At 37.9% G+C, this 20923-nt stretch overlaps 1 protein-coding gene across 3 annotated transcripts in view; it reads right to left on the reverse strand.

Moving 5' to 3' along the window:
• LOC112155883 (NACHT and WD repeat domain-containing protein 2) overlaps nucleotides 1-20923 on the reverse strand; it is a 66482-nt gene that overhangs the window by 12388 nt on the left and 33171 nt on the right. For all 3 annotated transcript variants that reach the window (XM_024287908.2, XM_024287905.2, XM_024287906.2), the window contains exons 5-6: nucleotides 7266-7469; nucleotides 5777-5927 (exon numbers count right to left, since the gene is read on the reverse strand). In XM_024287908.2, coding sequence (XP_024143676.1) covers nucleotides 5777-5927; nucleotides 7266-7469 — 355 coding nt within the window. The remainder of the gene's footprint in view (nucleotides 1-5776; nucleotides 5928-7265; nucleotides 7470-20923) is intronic.

The raw sequence follows: 20923 nt of genomic DNA on the forward strand, positions 1-20923 counted from the left end.
TCAGCCTCTTATTTATGTGGGTAGAAGGCAACGTGTGAAAAGAAAAGTGGAAGTTTCAGGAGAGGACATATTCATCCCATTCAACCCAAAAACCCCACAGAACTCTTTAACTCCTGCTTCTTCAGCAAGATACTCGCTATTACTCCACTCTTTTCTCTGTAGCAATTCTTTCTATTTTTCTTCACATTTATCATAAAATACCAGCTCGCTGCTTTGATAGGCTCCATAGCCCAAAGAGGACTGGGCATATATCACGATACTTTTTTTCATATCAGACGATAACGATATGCATCGCGATATTCCAATGCAGGGAAATTTTCAACTTTCAAAATAAAAGTCTATCGCGATAGACTCATTCCTCTATGGAGAAAAGGTTCTATCTGTTATCATGTCCAAAGGGATGTTTTGGGGATGCCCACTTAAAAGATGCTGTGCAAGGCATTTAATCAACCTTTAAAGTGTTATATTATGTGTGAGGAAATGTGTGTAATTACAAAATGGCAGGTTTACATGTGGGAGGGGCACAAAATAATGTTCCAAACCAAGGTTCTGCAACCATATGCGGCTCCTTCATCCCTCCATTGTGGCTCTTAGGCTACAACAAAAAATGCTAATCATTACAATAAATAAAGTACTGTTGTTGGTTTCTCTTAATACATTAAGTTTTGTCATTTATGTATAGAATTTTAACATATCACATTACTGTTAAAATATTGGTAAGAGTAGTTTATTGTTAGATTAAGCTTAAAAACATCAAGATTTATTTGAAAAATTAGATTCTACATTTGTGCTGTTTATATTTCATAGTAAATGATGAAGGTGCACTAAAATCATAATGATGGAAAATACCATCTTTTGGTTTGGCTTTCTTGCATTTTTATTCAAGTAAATCTGCTACAGCAGAAGGATCTTTAGACAAACAGTGTATTTTATTTTGAAAGAAACTTTTATGTGATGCTGTCTAAAGTAAAAAAAATGTTTAAATTGTTGTACTGTACAAATAAAATATAATAATTCAATTACTGTAAATATTTTATACATAAATATATGTCTAAATTGACATAAAAAACATAAATACATGGTTACTATAAGTTTCTAAAAGTTACATTTCAGACTTTTTAAGACCATGCATATAAAAAAATTAAGACCTATTTTCCATTTTATTCATTTATTCCCATTTTATGATCAAAAATGTAGCTTCCTTCCTATAAACAGCTCAGTTTTTAAGTCCTAGATGTCAAAATTTAAGACTGTTTGAGGTATTATTTCCAAATTCACAAGTTCAATAAGCTTTTAAGACTTTTTAAGACCCCACAGAAATGCTGTGAATAAAGTGTATTTTACTGAACAGTGACTTTGAAATTCTTGGTGGGTTAACGTCAGTCAGAAACTGGACCAATCGGTTCCGTTAGCTTTAAAGTTTTTGACTCCTGTTCTAAACCAATAATTAAGCATCTTTCAAGAACAATTGAAATATAAATTCATAACTATTAACTTTTTTTTTTTTTTACATTAATAGTACATATGCATATACAAAAATCAGTTTTTATCTTCTTCCTACCAATGCAGAAACTTGTAAGCTGTCCAAAATGCTGCAAATTTTCTTAGTATAGGAAAAATAAATAAAGCTCTATCTTAAAGGTAAATTCAGTTGAAGTCGTTTGTTAAATATTTGGCATTTTTGCTAAATGCCCCTAAAAATGTAAATCAGATATGAATAAAATCTTGAAAATGTAAATATTTAAAGGTATCTGAGAGTATACTTAGAGGGTCAATGCTCCACAGGTGGTGTTTCCTTGGGTTTTTGTTAAATAAAGATTTCATAAATTGAGCAATTTGTTGAGAAAGAGTGAGTGTTATTTAGGCGACAGAGAGGAGAGTGGAGAGTGTGCCGGACACACGGATGTGTTAATGACTGAAGCTTGTGTGAGTTTGAATCCGCCGGCATATCAGTGGCAGCAATGATCCTGTGTATTGATAAATCTATAGCGCTGTCCGTGGTGCTGAAATAATGTGGAATTGTGCCGTCATGGATCTGCTTCACACTGTGCTCTTCAATACTAGTGATAAATACTCTGCTGCACATGTTTAAGTCCCTTTGATCAAGTTCAGCTCTTACTGTAAAAAACATTAAAGAGTCATAAATTGTTCTTGATTGATTTTTGTTATGGGTTTTCTTCTGCTTTGTTCCATGCAGGTTGGTGGATGCCCCACCCCATGGTTTCTCTCTAAGACAGTCACAGCTGCCTACAATCACAGTATTTAAAAAGTGTTTTTCTGTTGTCTTCATCCGTGCGTTTTGTGTACTTCGCTCTGTCATTTAATGTTTTGGATGATTAATTGATTTCTATTCCTACGATCCAACAAGTACAATCTGTCTGAGACAGAAATGAATCGAATCGACCTTTACCATTAAAAATGAGCAGGCAGTCATTTTTTAAAAAATCATTTGTATAGCCAGGCTTTGGACATGGCATGAGCTGTTTTTACTTATCTTTTCATTTTCCTATGTTGCATACATCAAAGAGTGTGTGTTTTTTTAATTGACTGCAATAATTTTGAGATATAATACAAATAAAGACATTGAATGACTGAAGTGGCAAACTGTTTATATTTATATTTTGGGGCTGTTACAGCAAAAATTAGTTTTGGGTTTGATTAGGAGCTAATGATTAGCTGAACTAAGAGGATTCAAGGAAACACAAGTAGGAGCAGCTGAGGAAACCATGGTGAGATTCAAAATCAGATGAAAGAATCTTAAAATGAATAGGGGTAACAGCGCTGAAACCAAGGAAACGCGTCCGTGTTTTCATGTGCTTGTTCAAAGATGTGCAGCACAAACTGCAGCTTAGCAACAGACGACGCATAAAACCAGGAATTTTGACCCATAAATAACCCAAAAGCCTTGGAGGAGAAAATGGGCTTGAGTTTAGTCAGCGACTTCAAATGGAAGATGTCTGATTTCACTCCTGCATTTGCATGAATCTGCATGGAGTTGGCTCTGCCCAAACGAACAATGTGCTAAAAATGACCAGTTGGGTGAAACGAGAGGAGCTGAAGTAAACAAACAAACAAACAAACCCTCTCATTAATGCCATATTCTTCCTTTTTCACAAAAGTAAAAATGACTGATTAACCCCACCCCCCAACACACTCTAATCAGTAAATGAAAAATAAAAAATAACTACACTGAACAGGTTCATTTTGATTTAAAATCAGACATTTTTACAAGAATAGTTTTGTTCTGAAACCAGTCTCTGGTGCTCATTTGAAGAACGGGAACATTTGGTCGCTCTTAATTGGCTTTCAAATGGAAAAACAGAAAGTGGGCGCATGGTAACGACCAACAGAATGTTTGTGTGGCAAATAGCAGGAGCATCTAAAAGGTTCCGAAAATATTATCCAAATTATCCTCATAAATGTGAGCACAATGGGATTGAAAATGTGCCCAAACAAAATAAATATAACAGAGGAGACATGATCACAAACAACAGTTCCTGTCATGAATTTATGTAAGCAGGAAGTAAAGCTGGTAATGTCTCTGCATGATATATATATTTAAATTGGGATAAAATTGTGCAAAATTTCACACTGAAACATTGTCTGTGTGATTATCAGGGTTGGGTTGATAAAACTGATTAATGTGAATCAATCCAAGCTTAATAGATCGATAATCAATCCATAAAGTAGAGATCGACAGCTAAAGTCTGCTAGCTTGTTGCTAACGTATAATGGGATTTCCTATAGGACAACTAATGCTAACACTCAGTCGACCTAAACATACATTGCTGACTAAATATATATCTTTATCAACTCACAGGCATTAATTTTCCAAACTTGTTTAAGAAAATATTTTTTTAAGTAACTATTTTTGGTCTAAACACATATTTCTTCTTCTTCTGGAATAAGGTGTAATGCAATAGCGCTATCGCCACCTAGTGGCCAAACTGAAACACCCTCCAGGAGAAGCAGACCAATTGTTGGAGCTTCTCTGTTTGAGAAACCATGAAACACTGTATGCTATTAACAATATTTTTATAATTTTACTAATACATTTTACAGTATGAACTGTATCAGATTAATATGAAAATCTTCTAAACATATATATATATATATATATATATATATATATATATATATATATTATTAATGTATTTTGTAACAAACGTGTGAATGACAAGCGCTTTATAAATAAAGGTTTATTTGATTTAAATGTGTAAACTCTAAATTGAACTGAATCAAAGTGAAATAAGAGGATCGAAAGAATCAAATAAAAAAAATAAAAAAATTTGAATTGTATCGATCCAGGCTCTGGTGAATCAATTGAACGGATTCTGGAAATTATTGGTGATGAGAGGTGGGACAAAATATCGGTATAGTGAACTATCACGATATTTCAACTCAGATGATGACCGATCTTCTCTTTCCCTGAATTGGTTTAATAAAATAATAGGCTAACAGATGATTAGAAAATATCTTGTGTAATCATGATAGCACAATTGAAAACAGTTAGAGAAACTATAAAACGGATCTTCCTTTGGCAAGGTTGAGTATCTTGAGCATCACATTTGTGGGGTCGAATAAACACTCAAAATGGCCAGAAAAAGAAAACATTCCTGTAAAACTCCAGTCTATTGTTTTTAGAAATTAAGGCTATTCTATGCAAGAAACTGGAGATTTAAAGTTACCTGAAAAAAATAGTGCTTATATTTCAAAAATAAGAACCTTTCTAAGTGATCCCAAACTTTTGAACGGTAATGTATATACTATATATATATCATGATCTTGAAGTTTTACTCTAAATATAAAGTTTAAATTTTGTTAGAAATAAAAGGAAAAACATGCAAAAAGTAAAAGCTGAATCTTATGCCAAAAAAAAAAAACGCCCAACACTCACTAGAGAAAAGGGAAATGAAAGAAAACACTTGTGTTTGAAATTACCAATAAACCACATGGAGTTCATTTTTTCATTTAATAATGTCGCGTCACACCAGAGTCATTATGGAATCAACCACACCTGTCGGGGGGTAAACAGCAGAAAATCTGCATTTCTACTAATAATTTCTAATAATCTCTGCAGTCGAGAGCTCCTCACTAATGAAAAGTCTCATTTGCAAGGAGAAAATTCACATCAGAGTTGCAGAAAGGCAACAATGCCAGTACACTCAGTAGGGCTGAAGCAAACAAATACTCTGATATCTATGATCTAGAAAAACAGAGTATGAATATTTGTGACGCCTGAGATCCACAATCTTCATAAATATAGCAGACTACGGTAAAAACACCCTTCAGGAAATGTAATTATCACTCTAAAATTGCAGAGAGATGTTGTAATTCTCCTCACTACTCACTGCATACACTTTTCTCAGACATTTTCACACTTTTCTCTCCCGTTTAAACTCTCAAAATTCAAATCCAGTATTGTAAAACGAAAACAAAGATCTAATCCTGATCGAAGATTTATGGGCAAAATGAACGCATTCTATAGAAAAGATACGGCACAGAATAGGTGAATGACAAGGTCAACGGCCAATCAGGGTGCAGAACACAGAAAAAACAACAAGCTCACCACCTAAATAACAATCCACAGCCCTAACATTCAGCTCACATCTAAAAGAGAAAACCAATGAAGTGAAGACAGGATCAAATTCCATGTGAGGAACATTATGACAGACGTGAGGAACGGTCCAGCAGGCACAGACACATGAGGCTACTTCGAACGAAAAAGATCAGTATGTAAGCTGAGGAAAAAAAAAAAAGTTGACATGAAACTCACCAGAGCAAAGGAATTTCTTGGCCTGAGCGCTCTTCATGGTGCCCTTCTCTTGAAGCTGCAGCACGGCTGTTCGGAAAATCCTCTTGATCTCCTCCGACACGTTCCTCCAGGCCTTGTCACTCTTGGTCTTTGCTGCGCTGCTGGACTCCATCTAAGACGAGCAGGAGCCAGAGGAAGGACAGGCTGACCGTACACTCGTCACACACTGAGGGACCGCTGTCATTCTGCCTCATGCGAGCTCATGCAGGGACATCTGCACTAACAAGGGAAAGTCTCATGTCTCATTCAACTCAAAATAAACTGCTTCAACTTTTATTTCTGAAAATGTGCTCATTTTAGTGGACAGTTTTTAGTATTTCACTCTTAAAAAGTAATTATCCTGTAAAGTTTGGGTCAACTTGAGCTTATGAGGTCCATACAAATCCTCACGCTGTGTCAAACAGGTGATTAGCGTTTGGTTTGGCACGTTGACTGTATATGAGAACTGGACCGAGAGAGTGAGACAAGCTCCAAAATCAGGATGCAGAATCATGCCCAAAAGCCACGCCCCCTCAGAGGAGATTCTGGAAACAGAGGCTTCAGATCAACATTAAAAATGTCTTTTTAAGACATTTAGGTTAAGGGATTTTGGTTAAAAACTTTATGATCATAATTGAAACACCTACTAAGTATGTATTTTAAAATAAAAAAAATTGTTATGGGGGACTTTAAAGTGTGACAGACAATATATATTTAAACCCAAATAACCTGCTGTTTGATTACTCTTATGAGCCATAGAGCGTTCAAATTTGACAAATATAGATAGCTGATTTATATCGTGATATATGTCATTATCGCCTGATATGAAAAAAAAAACTATATCGTGATATAAATAAGTCTATATTGCCCAACCCTATTTTGAAGTGACTAAAATGTTGTATGATTTTTTGAAACAACAGTCAGGTTTGTTTGTTTGCTTCATCTTCTTTGCTCCTTTTATGAAAATCCCTCATCTTCTTTGTGCCAAGACGGTAACGACTTGGCTCCAAAGCCGGCTTCAGACCGGCTCAACAGATATTATCCTTTTTACAGTTATTGCTGCAGCCTCTAGCGTGTTGGCAGATCACTGTTAAGCCTTTTTATGCTTTGACAAAGCATCCACAAAGCAAAATCAAGCAAAAGTCCTCTGCAGTAACGTAGACTCTGCCATACTGACTGTGCGGTGAAGCACAATGGGTTCTGGGTTTACTGCTGTTTGTAACGGACACTAAGATTTGCTGCTAAATGTCATATTGAAGGTCAAAGCAATGGAAGAGACTACAGACAGAGGAGGGAATTTAAGATGAATTTTCACAGCAAAGGAGACAGTTTCTAATGAACCAGCAAAAAGAAAATTTAACATATTCCCTTTGTTCAGATCACTAAATGAGGGGTGAAAAAGGCACAAGTAAGATAGACTAGTCCATTTTATAAAACAAGATGTTATGGATATTAGTTCTGCTGGACTCACTGAGTTCTGGTAGTTCTTGAGCATTTGGGCTTTGGGCTTGAGGTAGTATGCGGGTGGTACGGAGTTTTCATCCCTGCAGTACCACTCCTCCAAAATGTGGGTGTCCAAGCCGGCTTCCACCGCCGCGTCCAAGATCATCTCGAACTCCGCGGATTCCACCTCCCCTGGCACTCGGATGCTGCCGTATTTTTCTCCCACCAGCCCCTGAGGAAGGGAAGAAAGGAAGCGGAGAAGGACAGAAGGGCACAGAAGGTGAAAATAGAAGAGGGCGAATTTTGGCTCGTCATAATCGCTCAAGCTGTTTGGGGGCTCTATTGTGTGGATCAGCAGTGTGGGGCGACTCGTGGAGTCAATGAAGCTCGCAGCGCGACTCATTTTAGGCAATTTCAAAACCACAGGCGCAACTGTGACGCATTTGGGGCATGGGAAATGTGACTGCAAATCGCAGTCTGGTCTCTGTGAGCTCTATGGCACATCCTGACATCTTCATCTTGAGCGGTTTGTGTTATATAGTACAATGCAAACATGAAGGATGTTTTACAGAGGAAAAAAACACCATCCATTTTTCCCAAAGTGCTTGTCATGCACCTCAAAAAGGATGAGAGAGGAAACATGAATGAAAAAAAGGGTGTTGAACAATAAAAGCTGTGATGCCACGCTGCACACTGTAGACGAGACTAGTAAGACATTTCTCAAAACATTTGTGGACTCGTTACAAAAATAAAAAGTGCCAGAACCCTTAGCAGACACTAAATCACGTTAAACCTCACAGCTGAATGAAATATTCAAGAGACAGGAAGAAGAAGAGCTGTAGGAGTCTGGCAGATCAAACACTTGTAGGCTGAGATACTGAATCAGTACAGAGGGACCAATACCACTGAGACCTGACAAAAATCTAAACTTTTGCCAAACTTTGCTACCATAGAAACAAAAAAAAGTTACTTTGATTCTAGCTTGAAAAACCATGGTTCTCCAGAGACCAGATTAAAAAAAAGTTATCTGTGTAAAAGATGACAGAACTTTCCAAATGTCTGAAATCACAGCAGACACGTCACACTTGGAAAGGGGTCACCTACAGCTTGGGGACTGTAGAAGTAGGGCCTTAGTTAGACAGTTGTAGGTTTAGTTTAGACTCTTCTTGCCCATTGGTTCCAATCTTCGTTGGCTGAAGAGCTTGAGGCGAATCTTCCCATTGCCTTAAAGGTTTTAGAAGTGATTCTCAATTTTCCTGCATAAGCAGGAGCATCTTCTATAATGGGAGCTGTCTCAAAATGTGAATTGTAAGAGATGGAAACAAGCCACTGCTCCTCCACATTGAGAGGAGCCAGCTGAGGTGGTTCTGACATCTCCTGGACACCTCCCTGGGGAGGTATTCTGGGCATTTCCCACCGGGGGGAGACCCAGGACATGCTGGAGAGACTACATCTCTGGGTTGGCCTGGAAATGCCTCAGGATTTCCCTTGAGGAGCTGAACGAAGTGATCAGGAAAAGGAACAGCTCTGCATCTTTGCCTAGACTGCTGCCCCCACGACCCACTCCTAGATGATAATTAGTAATAAAAATAATGAATGGTTTATCTTCTCCTCCACTTAGTCAGTTTGTAGACTTTCAAACCAGCTCACAACGAGTCACACAAGGGCCAGTCTGAGGAGATTGTATTGTCTATGTGCAAAAAGAGTCTTCAGTCAAAAACCCTTCTCAGGTACAGACGGACAGGATTCAGAACATCAGAGAACTAGACTCACAAAGATCATTTAAAAATGTCTTAAGAACTGGCCAGTGACACATCAGAGATGTCAACATATATAATCTATTAACACCTCAAATTTAATTAGATCACTATAAATGTCTGCATGTTCTTTAATAGAGTCAATTTACATTTTTATAAAGTCCTGGTCTACTTCTACTTTGTGTTTACATTTCACTGTCAGGATGTATATCTGATCATTTTTTGTATTTTTAATTTTTCAAAATGTTGTGTGTCTTTACTGTTTTTACAGAGCCCCTAAAGGGAAATTTTCTAAATCTGGTTAGGGTCTTGTGCGCACCAGATGCTATCTTGTGAGCACTATACCTGGTTTCAAATTTTCTGTTTTTTGAGCTTAAAGTAACCCGATTTTTTTTCTTTACTGGTTTGTATCTGGTGCCTATAAGATAGTAGCCAGAAAAAAAAGGTTTTCTTCTATTTTTTTACTTTGATGTCCCTTTAGGGGCTCCAGATGTTTTTATGTCTGCATTGTATTTTGCTTCTAATGTTATGCTTTTCAGGGAGACAATCTTAACGTCACTCCAAGGACAGTGGATGAAAAATAGCTTTGTAGCTAACTTTGGTGGATTGGTGACGATGTTTTTTTTATGTGCAATTTCCCTGTCAAATAAATGAGCAGATACATAAATACATAAAGTATTGGTTAAAAAAATAATTCACCGAGGCTCAAAATTAAAATGTTGAGTTGTGTTGTTGCAGCCCAGCAACTAGGAAGCTTATCTTCATATCCCATGGAATAAAGTTTTTCCCTAAAGTATTAACCCTTTAACATTGGATAAACTAACACATGTTATTTGCAGTTTTTCATATCAGCTTTGCACCAATATTGAGCACAATACTAACATAAAGTGTTAGTACTAAAACGATCAACATTTCCCAGATTGGGATCAATAAACTATCTTACCATATCTTAATGGCCACTTTCTCTGCAACAGAACCGGCTCTTTACCTTCTTTTGACTAAATTCTGTGTTTATTTCAATTCACTGTCATTTAAACTTTATGGAGATTTTTTTAAATTATTATTTATTTTGATGATGTTAATAATCTTTCATATTTCTATGGCATCCTCTCACAACCTCCTTCTACTCCATAGGAATACATGTGAGTGTGAAATTTGCTCACATGACAATGTTAGAGCCGAGTTAGCATTTTTTGAGTATATTTTTATTTGCCCTTTCACAATAATGACTTATCAAGTTAATTAAAGTTCGAGAATTTCACAAGTCATCAAGTGATCAAATACATTGCACCTGCCAAACGTTTTACTAATTATTTCCAAGTATAAATGCTACAAGTAGACCATTCGTTTGATAATTAGTGTAGAATATTTGAAGTATTTTGATGAAAGTCGTGAACTGTTTTAAATGACGCTCTGCTAAATGAAACACACACCTGGACGGTATTGCTACAGTTCTGTAATCTTTGGTTTTAATCAAACAGGCAAGGCTACTTCATGGAAAAGGAAAGTATGTGGATTTTTTTTAAAAATCTAAAAAAAATGTAATCGTTGCAACCTTCATGCCAATTTTGATTTGTGGCGCCATAATTCCCCTCTGCATTCTTTATTTTCAGAAGCAAGAACACTCAGCACTGGAAACATAATTAAGCTTCATCAAATGAACTGGTAGCCTTTTCATCCAACCGTTATCTCTCTCCCCACATGGCAAACCTACTGTAAACTCCAGTCAGTTTTTCTTATCTGAGCTCATTTTCCTGAGCGACAGCTTCCAAAGCCAACTACTGGTTTACTGTCTTTATCTGTTATTTTTGGAAAAAAATAGGAATTTAAAAACATCTACATGGAATGGACAGCTGATCTTTACTCCATGTGTCATGAGTCGCATGCACCTCAAGCCCCGCCTGCGGTGGGAAATGCAGAGCAAGCGTGGGGCTGAACGGCCGCGAGCGCCGATGAGCAGGAGAGCGGCCGCGTGCTCTCGGCAATAACGCTTCAAAGCCGCTCCATGTTGGAGTTCTTGTTTTGCTGGCAATCGCAGTGGGAACAGATGCAGAGAGCGAGAGGGAAAAAGATGACGGCATGTGGCGCGGCCATTGCACGTACTGTAGGATGGCCTGCTCTAAAATCCCACAAACGCGTGTGATGCATTCATTTGCATTTGTGCGGATTCGTGGCCGTGTGGCACTAATTACCAGGGGTTCATGTGGGTGTCAGAGAGTTGCAGTGCAGAGAAAGCTTGTTTAGAGGAGGAGGGGGTCACGTGAGAGCTCGGTTGTTGCTTCATTACTGTTTTTAGTAGCCAAAAATAATGTATTTTAAAGAAAAACTAGGACATAGTTTTTATATGAGTATTTCTTGCTTCATTATAACTAAAAATAAATATATTAATAAACTTAAAGGCAGAGAAATTCTAGTCTTTTCTGTGTTACGTCCCTCTTTGGGTCTTTATACCATGTTAGCCAGCTAACTCTTTAGTACTAGGCGACACCTAAAGAACACATTATCATTAAACTACTTTAACTCTTCAACCATTTATGCAATTAACATAGTTCCAACAAACTCCGACAGGGAAAAATGCTTTCTGTTAAAGCTTTTATTCTCCAGTAGCCAGATTTAGCTGAATTATGTTTATTACGTAAGCACTTCACAACTTTTAAGTGTTTTGTTTCAGCGTAAAGTTGATTTTCTCTGCGTAGAAGCTTGTCTTAGCCACACAGCAATGCATGGTCTTTGACAAAATAGAAGAAGAATGTGAGCAAATTATGTATGAGTTGAGGGGTTAACTGAAAAAATTATGGGACAGTTTGGGGAAATCTGAACTTTTAGAGGCTCTTGAAATTGCTGAAACAGAGTATGAATCATTCAGGTACAAGATTGCAGCCTTACAATTTTATACCTGTAATCATGTGAAAACTGTTAAGGAACTTGATGTTTTTTGTAAGAACAAAACTCAGGCTGCAGACTTGAAGCTTGCTTGACCAGCATCTAGAAAGACCACCAGTAACTCCCCAAAAGAGTGAAACCAGAGCATAGAAACCATTTAGCTGAAGCCTACATTATTTCTAGCATTTGATAGCAACAAAATAAACTTTTTTCTGGTGGAGAAATAAATAAAATGGCCTGGGTTGCAAAGATATAGGAAGTTGACTGGTTTAGTGGAAGCTAAATTTCTGCTCTAGGACAGCGTATCAGGAACAGTGACCCAAGACCTCAGTTTTCAAGTAATGGGTGTGCAAAAAAACAAGGAAAACTTTTATGGGAACAAGTGTCTATTTCTCTAATTCATTATTAACCAAAGAACATCAAATGCTTCGTTTCCACTGAGTGGTCCAGACTGAATTTTTGAGAGTCTTCATTACAAAATGACCCCATAAAGCAAGACCGACTGGTACCATTTCTGGTCCCCCCTTGGTCGTAGGTCCATAAAAAATGGAATGGACTCAGTAGGGAGGAGCTTCTGTTGTCACTATTTGTAAATCAATGATTGGCAGAAAGGTTTTAGGACAACAGCAAGCGTTCGACCAGCGCTTTTCCGGACTCAAGATCCAAACCAAAACTTTTGTCCTCTTTTCAACTGCATTCTTCTTCGCCCCCGCAAATCTTTACGTACAGTATTCCCCCTTATTAGTGGGGGTTGGGGAACGGAAACACACTGATCCACAAATTTGGACACCCCCCTTCCTCCGTTTTTGTTTCGCTCGACCCCCGCAGCCAAAGAATGTCCGTTACCGATCCATTTTCATCAAAAACACTTCAGCTCATGCGTTGTAAAACATTTATTAAAGAGCATTGGAATATTGCTCAACATAAAGAGTTTTTTTTTCTTTTTGATTCAGAACAATAGACTGTTCTGCAGTGTAGAGGCCGGATTCATCCATAATAAACACCTGCTATGTATTATATTTATCCTCCGGGGTTATTTATTTTTTTTACTTATCTGTCCATTTCTGAATAAACTGATGCACCTTCTCTTTTGTTGTAGTCGCACCACCACGCCAATGGTCTGCACCCCACATGTGCTATGATGGTCCGACGCTCAATGGAAGCGCTAACTTGAATTTCCCGGACCATTCTAAACCTTCCAAGAGAAGACTGGTCTGGTCAGTGCCGCTCAGGGGAAAAGAGACAATAGAGTCGATACAACTGGTAGAAAAAGGATTGTAGAAGTAGTTGCCCAGAAGAACCCTATTGTCAACAAACCATTGGAGAACAAGCTGCCAGAAGGCATAAAAAATGAGTTTGTGGTTGATGTTACCAATTGAAGAAAGTCTGAACCAAAAGAATAGTTTTACAAAGCCAAAACTAAGATTTACAAACAACTGAAGAAACTGAGGGATGAAGACATCTGAGGAAAAAGTCAACAGCACCAAAGCTACTAAAGATCGACTGTAGTGCTTGTGGAGACAGTATGCTGAGTGCTTAAACTAGTAGAAAAAGGATGTAGCAAAAAGACACTGTGGTTTTCTGAAATGCTGAAAGTCAATGATGATGTTGTGTCCCTTTAGCCCCCATAGTTTAGATTGTTTAGAAAGATTGTTTTAAATTGTGTGTGGATAATATAGTCTGTGATTTTGTCTATTCTAATAGTTGAATACTGTGCTCTGCCATGTTGAAAGATTAATTCAATAAATTAGTTCAATAAAGTTTATGTATCTAACTTTAATTATGCGAAAACTAAGACAATTAAAGCTTCATCCATCTTTATATCCTATGTTCTAAACCTGGAGGTGAGCGTGATGATAGGTGAGGTGTATTTGAGTCTAAAGTCCAAAACAAAGTTAACAAGAGTTTTCACTTCTACCATTTGAAGCAGACTAAATCAGGAAAGAAGAAAACGAGCTCTAGTATTAGCCGAAAATATGAAATCTCTGAGTCACTTTTATAAAGAATAGATTTATTATGATTTGCATAAATGTGTCATGTTGAAAAATGGATTAGAATCCATTAGTAAAAAAGTGGCTTTAATATGCATCTCCCCCAGCATATGCATTGGCTATGAAACCAACCAGTCAGTAAATCACATCAGTGGCCAAATAAGAAATGGGCACTGGCTTTGAAAGGGAACAAAAAGACGAATTACTTCAAACTCCAGACTCACTGAGTAAGTATCTTAGCATGTGTATAGCTTTGCCATATGGAGAAATCTACAGAGTTCATCAGTTTTCCACATGGATGATCTACTGGGCAGCGAACATCTTGACGCTGCCATCTTGTCTTTTGCATAATTTTGAGCTATTTTAGCTACATCAGCCCACAAAGAAGTTACTTGTGACTTTTAAACTACACTTTTGATCTTCTGAAAGTCACGTGTGCACTGAGCTGCCCTGCTAGTCACCTCATAGACGTGGCTCACAGCACTGTAGCGATGTGTCAGAAGAAGATGCCGGCGCTGAGCTTCTCTAACACTTCAGTAGAGAATAGCTGCGCTGGATGATGGCGAAGGTTTCGGTCTACTTGTTTAAGGGGTCACAGAGCGGTATGAAAGGAATAGGGACTTACAATGTCTATAGGAGAAATGTGTAGATGGAGACTAGGACTTTCTAAACCTCAAGGTGGCAATTAAGATTTCAATATTTTCTTACAATAAATGCTAAAAACTGACTTTTTTACTTTTAAAACTATACATCTATTATTCAAATATGTCTATTTATGATTAGAAGTAATTTTGTCAAAAAGATAGCAGAATTTTCTTTTACTTTCTTTTTTTTCCCAATTATTTAGTAACTTAACATCTTTATTAGATTTGATATATTAATGTATTTTATTCATTGTTGCAATAAACCATGATTTAACCCCCTTGTCGTTGATGGAGACTCAAATGAGAACATGTCAAGTGGATTATCACACAGCTGCTGACATGCACTGGTCTTTTGTAAGTGTTTCCGTCCAGAGTCAGAGCGTGTCTGTCATTCCAGAAGGGTTTGAACTCTCGCCGCTGCCTTCCAAGAGCTGCAGGTGCGAGATTTGCAGGGAGCCAAAGCGAAAAGAGCAGAGTGGCCAAATGCAATTAATGCACTGGCTGCATTCCTCTTCCTCCCTCCCTCCCTCTCTCCCTTTTCCTTCATTCTCTTTTTTTCGTAACTTGGAAAGGGTTTTTATACTCTAGCTAAGTGCACTTTATCTGATGAGCCAGTTGGGAGAGGCAGCTAAGATATTGTGCACAGCTACAGAATGAATTAACAAATCAATCACTCACACAGTCAATTAATCAATGAAAACACACAGTCAGCTGTGTGGATGTTTGCTGCATTGGCTGTGGAAAAACTAAGGCAAGCACGAATCTGAAGAAAACACCAGAATAAAAAAAATAAAATCAGTTTCTAGTAATCAATCTAAGGTGATTTATACAATCCATTTCAACTAACTTTACAAATTTGGTTCACCTACAATGGTTAATATTTAGGACATTTAGAAAAATATAAGAGCTGATCCTTTTATTTTGTTAATTTAAGAAACAGATTTGAGTTTTCTGTTAAACATGGGGCTACCTCACTGACTAAGTGTGATTGTGATGTCACCCCCAAAATGACTTATTTCTGGCTCCAATACATAGTCAATTCAATCATTTTTTAACAGTACAGACGACCCCATGTTGGAGCCAAACAATGTCAGAGAGCGGTGATTAGTTTACGTCGGTCTGAGTCAAAATTTCTATGGCAACCACTCTTGCCTATCAGGAGTTAGTTTATTGGAGGTCCACACTTCAACCACTTGAAAGCGGGCTACACGAAATATGTTGCACGTTTTGAACATTGGACATGGGGGCCAGCGTGCCCCTCAGAGTTTTACTGAGACATCTGATTGATCAGTTTATAACTTGAATAACTTGCAATAAATAAAAACATGAAAAAATAGCAAGAACATATAAAAAACAGATTGTAGAGGAAGAACGATTTTTCTGACAAATAGAATGACAGTAATAGCTTTTTTTTCAACAGGAGTCTATGAGATTTTGGCTTCTTGGAGCAGGAATATATATATATATATATTAGAGCTGTCACGCGATTAAAATGTTTAATCGCGATTAATCGCATTGTCTAGAGTTAACTTGCGATTAATCACAAATTCATATGTGGCCTTTTTTTTAAGGAAAAAAATGTGTGCTTCGTGGAATTTAGCAGTTCTACATTGATTAAGAAGACAAGAATGGTAAAATATATAGTTTTCATCAGAAATACTTTATTTTGTAACATTGTATTGAGATAAACTTTCTTAACAATAAAAGGCTGTAACATAAAATGCCTAACAAAAGCCCAAGTGCAAGTGAAGGGCATTTTAAATTCAAAACTTCAATCAACGTTCAGTAAAATAAAATAAAAAACATCACAAAAAAAATTTCCATAACACTTTCATGTTCATTTTTTGTCAGGACCAAATCTTTTCCTCCTCTGCTGAACTGCAGTAATAAATGAAATAGAGATTTATCATTTCGTATTAACTTTTGTTTTTTAAAACCTTAAAGACTGAGAAAAGCGGGATACACTGTGGATAGTTTGACAGTTTGACAGCCGCCGCGTTCTCTGGCTGCAGCTCGATGCAGCGACGTGTCCAGCGGAGCTCAAGCCGTGAATATGCCGGCAGACAGACTGCTATTCTGGGGCTGGATCACGCTCAAACCTCCAGAACATTTAAAACGTCCCCCGGTGCGCTTGCTGTTCGGAACGTTGGGGGTCCGCAGCTCTCGGGACACGGCGCCGGACGCGAGCCGGTACCACCAGACGTGGTACTGGACGCGAACCGGAGCCGGGTTAGGGTGCAGGAGCTCTCCAGGTCCTAGCGCCGGCCGGTTTTAGCTCGCAGCTCGGAGGTTGGAGACCCGCCCGTGATCTAATGAGAGCAGCTGAAGTGCGGGACGCCCGCGCGCGGTATGGAAAGGAACGTATGAGAAAAATCCGCGATTAATGCGTCAAAAAAAATTGTTGGCGTCAAGCACATGTCAGATTAACGCGTTTTTAACGCGACAGATCTGACAGTCCTAATATTAATATTATTATATATGCTGACAGTTTGACTGAGCACCATAAACTTCTCAAAATTGCTTTAACATCAGTAAATACTTCCAGAATTAATCAATTTATAAGCCACTCTGAATTATAAAGAACACTGTCGATTTTTGAAAAAAATTTAAGCTTTTAAGAGCACCTTATAGTGCAAAAAATACAGTACTCTCTTAACTGAACTCAAATCCAGCTGCTTTTCTTAATCCCAGCTAAGATTTGTTACTTTAACTTATTCCATAAATAGGTTCCAAAATAAAAGGTAAACACGAGTCTCATTCACCAAACAGGTACTTACACAGACATGCAAAAAGTAAACAGACCTTAATGTCTCAAAATCTTTGATCTTAGCATCTTAATGTGTTTTCAGCAGTGTTAAAGTTACAATTCTGTTTATTTCAGCTGCCATTGTATTATACATTTGTGAGGAGTAACCACGAAATTCAGCAGAACTGTGAACATTTTTAAAGAGGTCGTATTGCTGGGCATCTATGGCTTGTCTTAGCTAGTAAAAAAATCCCCAAAAATCTTCTAATGCCCTTTGCTACTGTCAGTAGAATCATACTACAATTCAAAAGCCAAGGAAAAGAATTAACAGGACCGAGCGAACAACCCGAGTTTAAGGAGCATTTTGAAAAAAAAAACATTGTTAGACAAAGTTTAAACAAGTTTATTAATAAAATACTGCAAAGGAAATATCTAATAGATAATAAGTAAGTAGCCCTACCTATTGAATTTCAATAGTTCGCTTTATGTCTTAAACAAAGAATATTGTAAATTAAAGGTGACTATTTTCTTCTTGAATGTCTGAATACTTATTACTGCTAAAGCTTTAAAATGTCCTTTTTCCTGTTTGAAGAATACATTACAAAATTGGCTTCCAATTTCATTTAAATCAGCAAGGTGAACAACCCTATCACCTTTTCACTTACATCATGAAATGGAGAAGAAACGGAACGCAAGCTGCAAAATTTGCAGCTCTCCTCTCGCGCAGAGGGAGGGAAGTCCTTGAGGCGCTGATGGAGGTCTTTCTTTTCCTTTCGCATGAGGGAATTCGAGAGCCGAAGATCGCAAAAAAAAAAGACAAAACGCTATGGTTTATTGTGATGCTTAATCTGCGGGTCAATGACACCATCACCATGCCAACCTTTGCTATCACCATGGAAACCTGCTTTATTGGATGCTCAGGATAGAGAAAAGCCCTTCGTGCCTAGGTGTGGTGTTTGTGACTCACAATCCTGCACTGCCTCCTGTCTTGTCTCACTTTATAAAGACGAATAGACATGTCTGATGAAAAGTTGACCATTTTATAAGTATTAAATATGTTGGATTCTTCTTCAGGAAAAAAAATCCCACAGAACCAGCTTTTTTGTAATAACTCAGTGCAATTGAGGATAATTTTAGTTTGTGCAGCAGAGTCCACAGGGGTTTCCAGTTATTGCACAGATCCTTTGTGGCAGCAGCGAGCTCTTCCCAGCGAACGTGTTGATGGCAATTCCCTGTTCTCTCAGGAGCGCTTTTAGAAAAAGAAGATCAATAATCAATGTGGACCTAATTTGGCTTTCCACAGAGTTCACCTTGTCTTGTTCTGGCCTTTCTTTCTCTTCATCCCTATTCTCGCCTGTGATTTTCTCAGAAGGGGTGACACTTGGGCGGTCCCTGGACGTGTGAAATCCCCACAAGTGGGTTGCGGTTTTCGTTGAATCAAACCAACGGCAAAGAAAACAATGACCTACAACAACCGAGCTTGTGGGTTACAAAGCTACAAATATGTAAAGGTTGATGCAAATCTACTATTTATTCTAGAAACTATCTGAAACTACATCCCCTTCCCCCCAATCATGGATATCTAGGTCTACCTACTAATAAAAATAAACTGCCGTTCTCCAGGGATGCCCCAGTCAACCCAGAACTATCATTAAAGAGGATCTGTCTGTGATCAAAGGACCCGCCGCCACCGCTCTGACCTCCCCAGTCACGGAAATGGAGCTGGATGGCCGACCCGACGACAAATGCGGGCCACAGGGACCGAGCAGCTGGCTTTAGCGTGTCGAAGCGGCGCTGTGCAGCCATCGTGGGATCCTCGATGTGACATCCGGCGCTCACTTGAGAGGTCAGACGACTGGAGAATGCCATTAAACATTTACCCATCCAGATGGAGAGGACGGGCTCTGCAGATGCGCGCGCATGCTGGAGTTCGTATTTAGCATTCTGAGCTGGAGCCTTGTGACATGGAGCGTGTGATCGTCAGATCAGACGGCATGTATGAGTGTGCATGCCAGGGTTTTTATGTGTGTGCTTCCTGTCAGTGTCTTGTGCTGCTCTGCGTCTGAGATGATGAAACTGCAGCAGTGACCGAGGGCAAAGAGTCTGACGGGAATGAATGAAGGCTGTACAGCAATAAGAGCACAGCACAAACAAACAGGCTGGTATTCAATTCTCTTTAGATGTGCCTTTGGTGTGTTATAAAGGTGTCTTTTAAGGAGTCTACTTATAGACTCGATTTCGGGGCTTAAAATGTGCTTGTTTCTGGATAGAACCTGCAGTCTATATCCATCAATTCAAGGGGAACCCCTTTGACTTTCAAATGAACCCTTTTACACCAGAGCTTCAGTGTTTCCATTCTTTGGACTACTGTAACCGTCAAACGTTTCCACAATAATTCCACTGGATTCTGAAGTGTACAAAGCAGCCTTGTGTTGATATGCAACACTTTACACTTTTGATTGATTTATGTTGATCACAAAAACAGTTGAAGAGTTACACTATGTCAAAGACAGTAGCATAAGCGCAAAACTTAAATAAAATTCTTTATCAAAAACATAATTTCACAATTACACTGTTTCCAATAAACTATAATTATGCAAATAAATACAAACAACTCACAGAATAAGTCCCTCAAAAACACAACGACAGATGTGAACAATACATTGGTTGACAGCAGATACATTCAGATTTCTGCTACGGTTCTAGTGCTCATTGTTATCTATCAAAGGAGACATCAGCGTCCTATGCTGTTATGACCTATGTGGGATCGGCTACAGATGAAGCGATTTTGGAAAATTGTGGTTTACAGGTGAACTGTGGATCCAACAATTCTACATGACACGCTCAACGTTTAATGAGCTATGTGACTTCATGTGGCGCCCGCTCTGCAGTGCCCAAGTCGTTTGAAAAAAGTCTTTTTATTGGAGTTTTGTGAAATATATAAATTTCAATACACCTCAAAAACCTCCTCCTCCAAATGCTTTTCTTTTTTTTTTTTGATAAATGCGAGTGTTTTCAAAATTGCTGTGTTTACGTTAGGTAAATTTGTTATTGCAAATCCAAATACCACAATTTCATAGTCAAAGGAAATGCAGCTTGTGTGTTATTGTAGGTGTAGAGAGCGACATCTCCATTGTTACAGGGTTACAATATAGATGTTAAAACTAAAGTGTTTAGAACCAGGTGCAGTTCACTAACTTACCACTTGGAACTCGTTCTGTCTCAAATCACCTGAACGCAAGAATGTCAGATTTCAAAACACTTATTTCAAAAGAAAACTTTTTGGCTTTTTAACATCATTGTATTAGGATGAATTTGAATGGCTAGGCGTGTTTTTAACATTTTATTAGGGCTGGGAATTGATTAAAAAAATGTATTAATTAATTGTAAACCTGGGAAAAAACGTATTTTTTTTATTACAGTATTTGCCAAAATGAAATGTACATACAAAACTGTACATGTGGCACATTTATTTTTAATTATGGCTGTCAATTGAATAAATACATATATCATATTAATCACTCTTCTGTGTTTTGATCAAACACTATTAATTACAATTTTTTACGAGGTAAATTTGATGACAATATGCTGCTTTTAAACAATAACAGTCCAGAGAGAAAATTTACCTGCATTGTTATTGCCTGAAATGTTTAAATTTATCGAGT

The sequence above is a fragment of the Oryzias melastigma genome, linkage group LG18 (assembly GCF_002922805.2).
Source record: "Oryzias melastigma strain HK-1 linkage group LG18, ASM292280v2, whole genome shotgun sequence".
Classification (NCBI taxonomy): domain Eukaryota; kingdom Metazoa; phylum Chordata; class Actinopteri; order Beloniformes; family Adrianichthyidae; genus Oryzias; species Oryzias melastigma.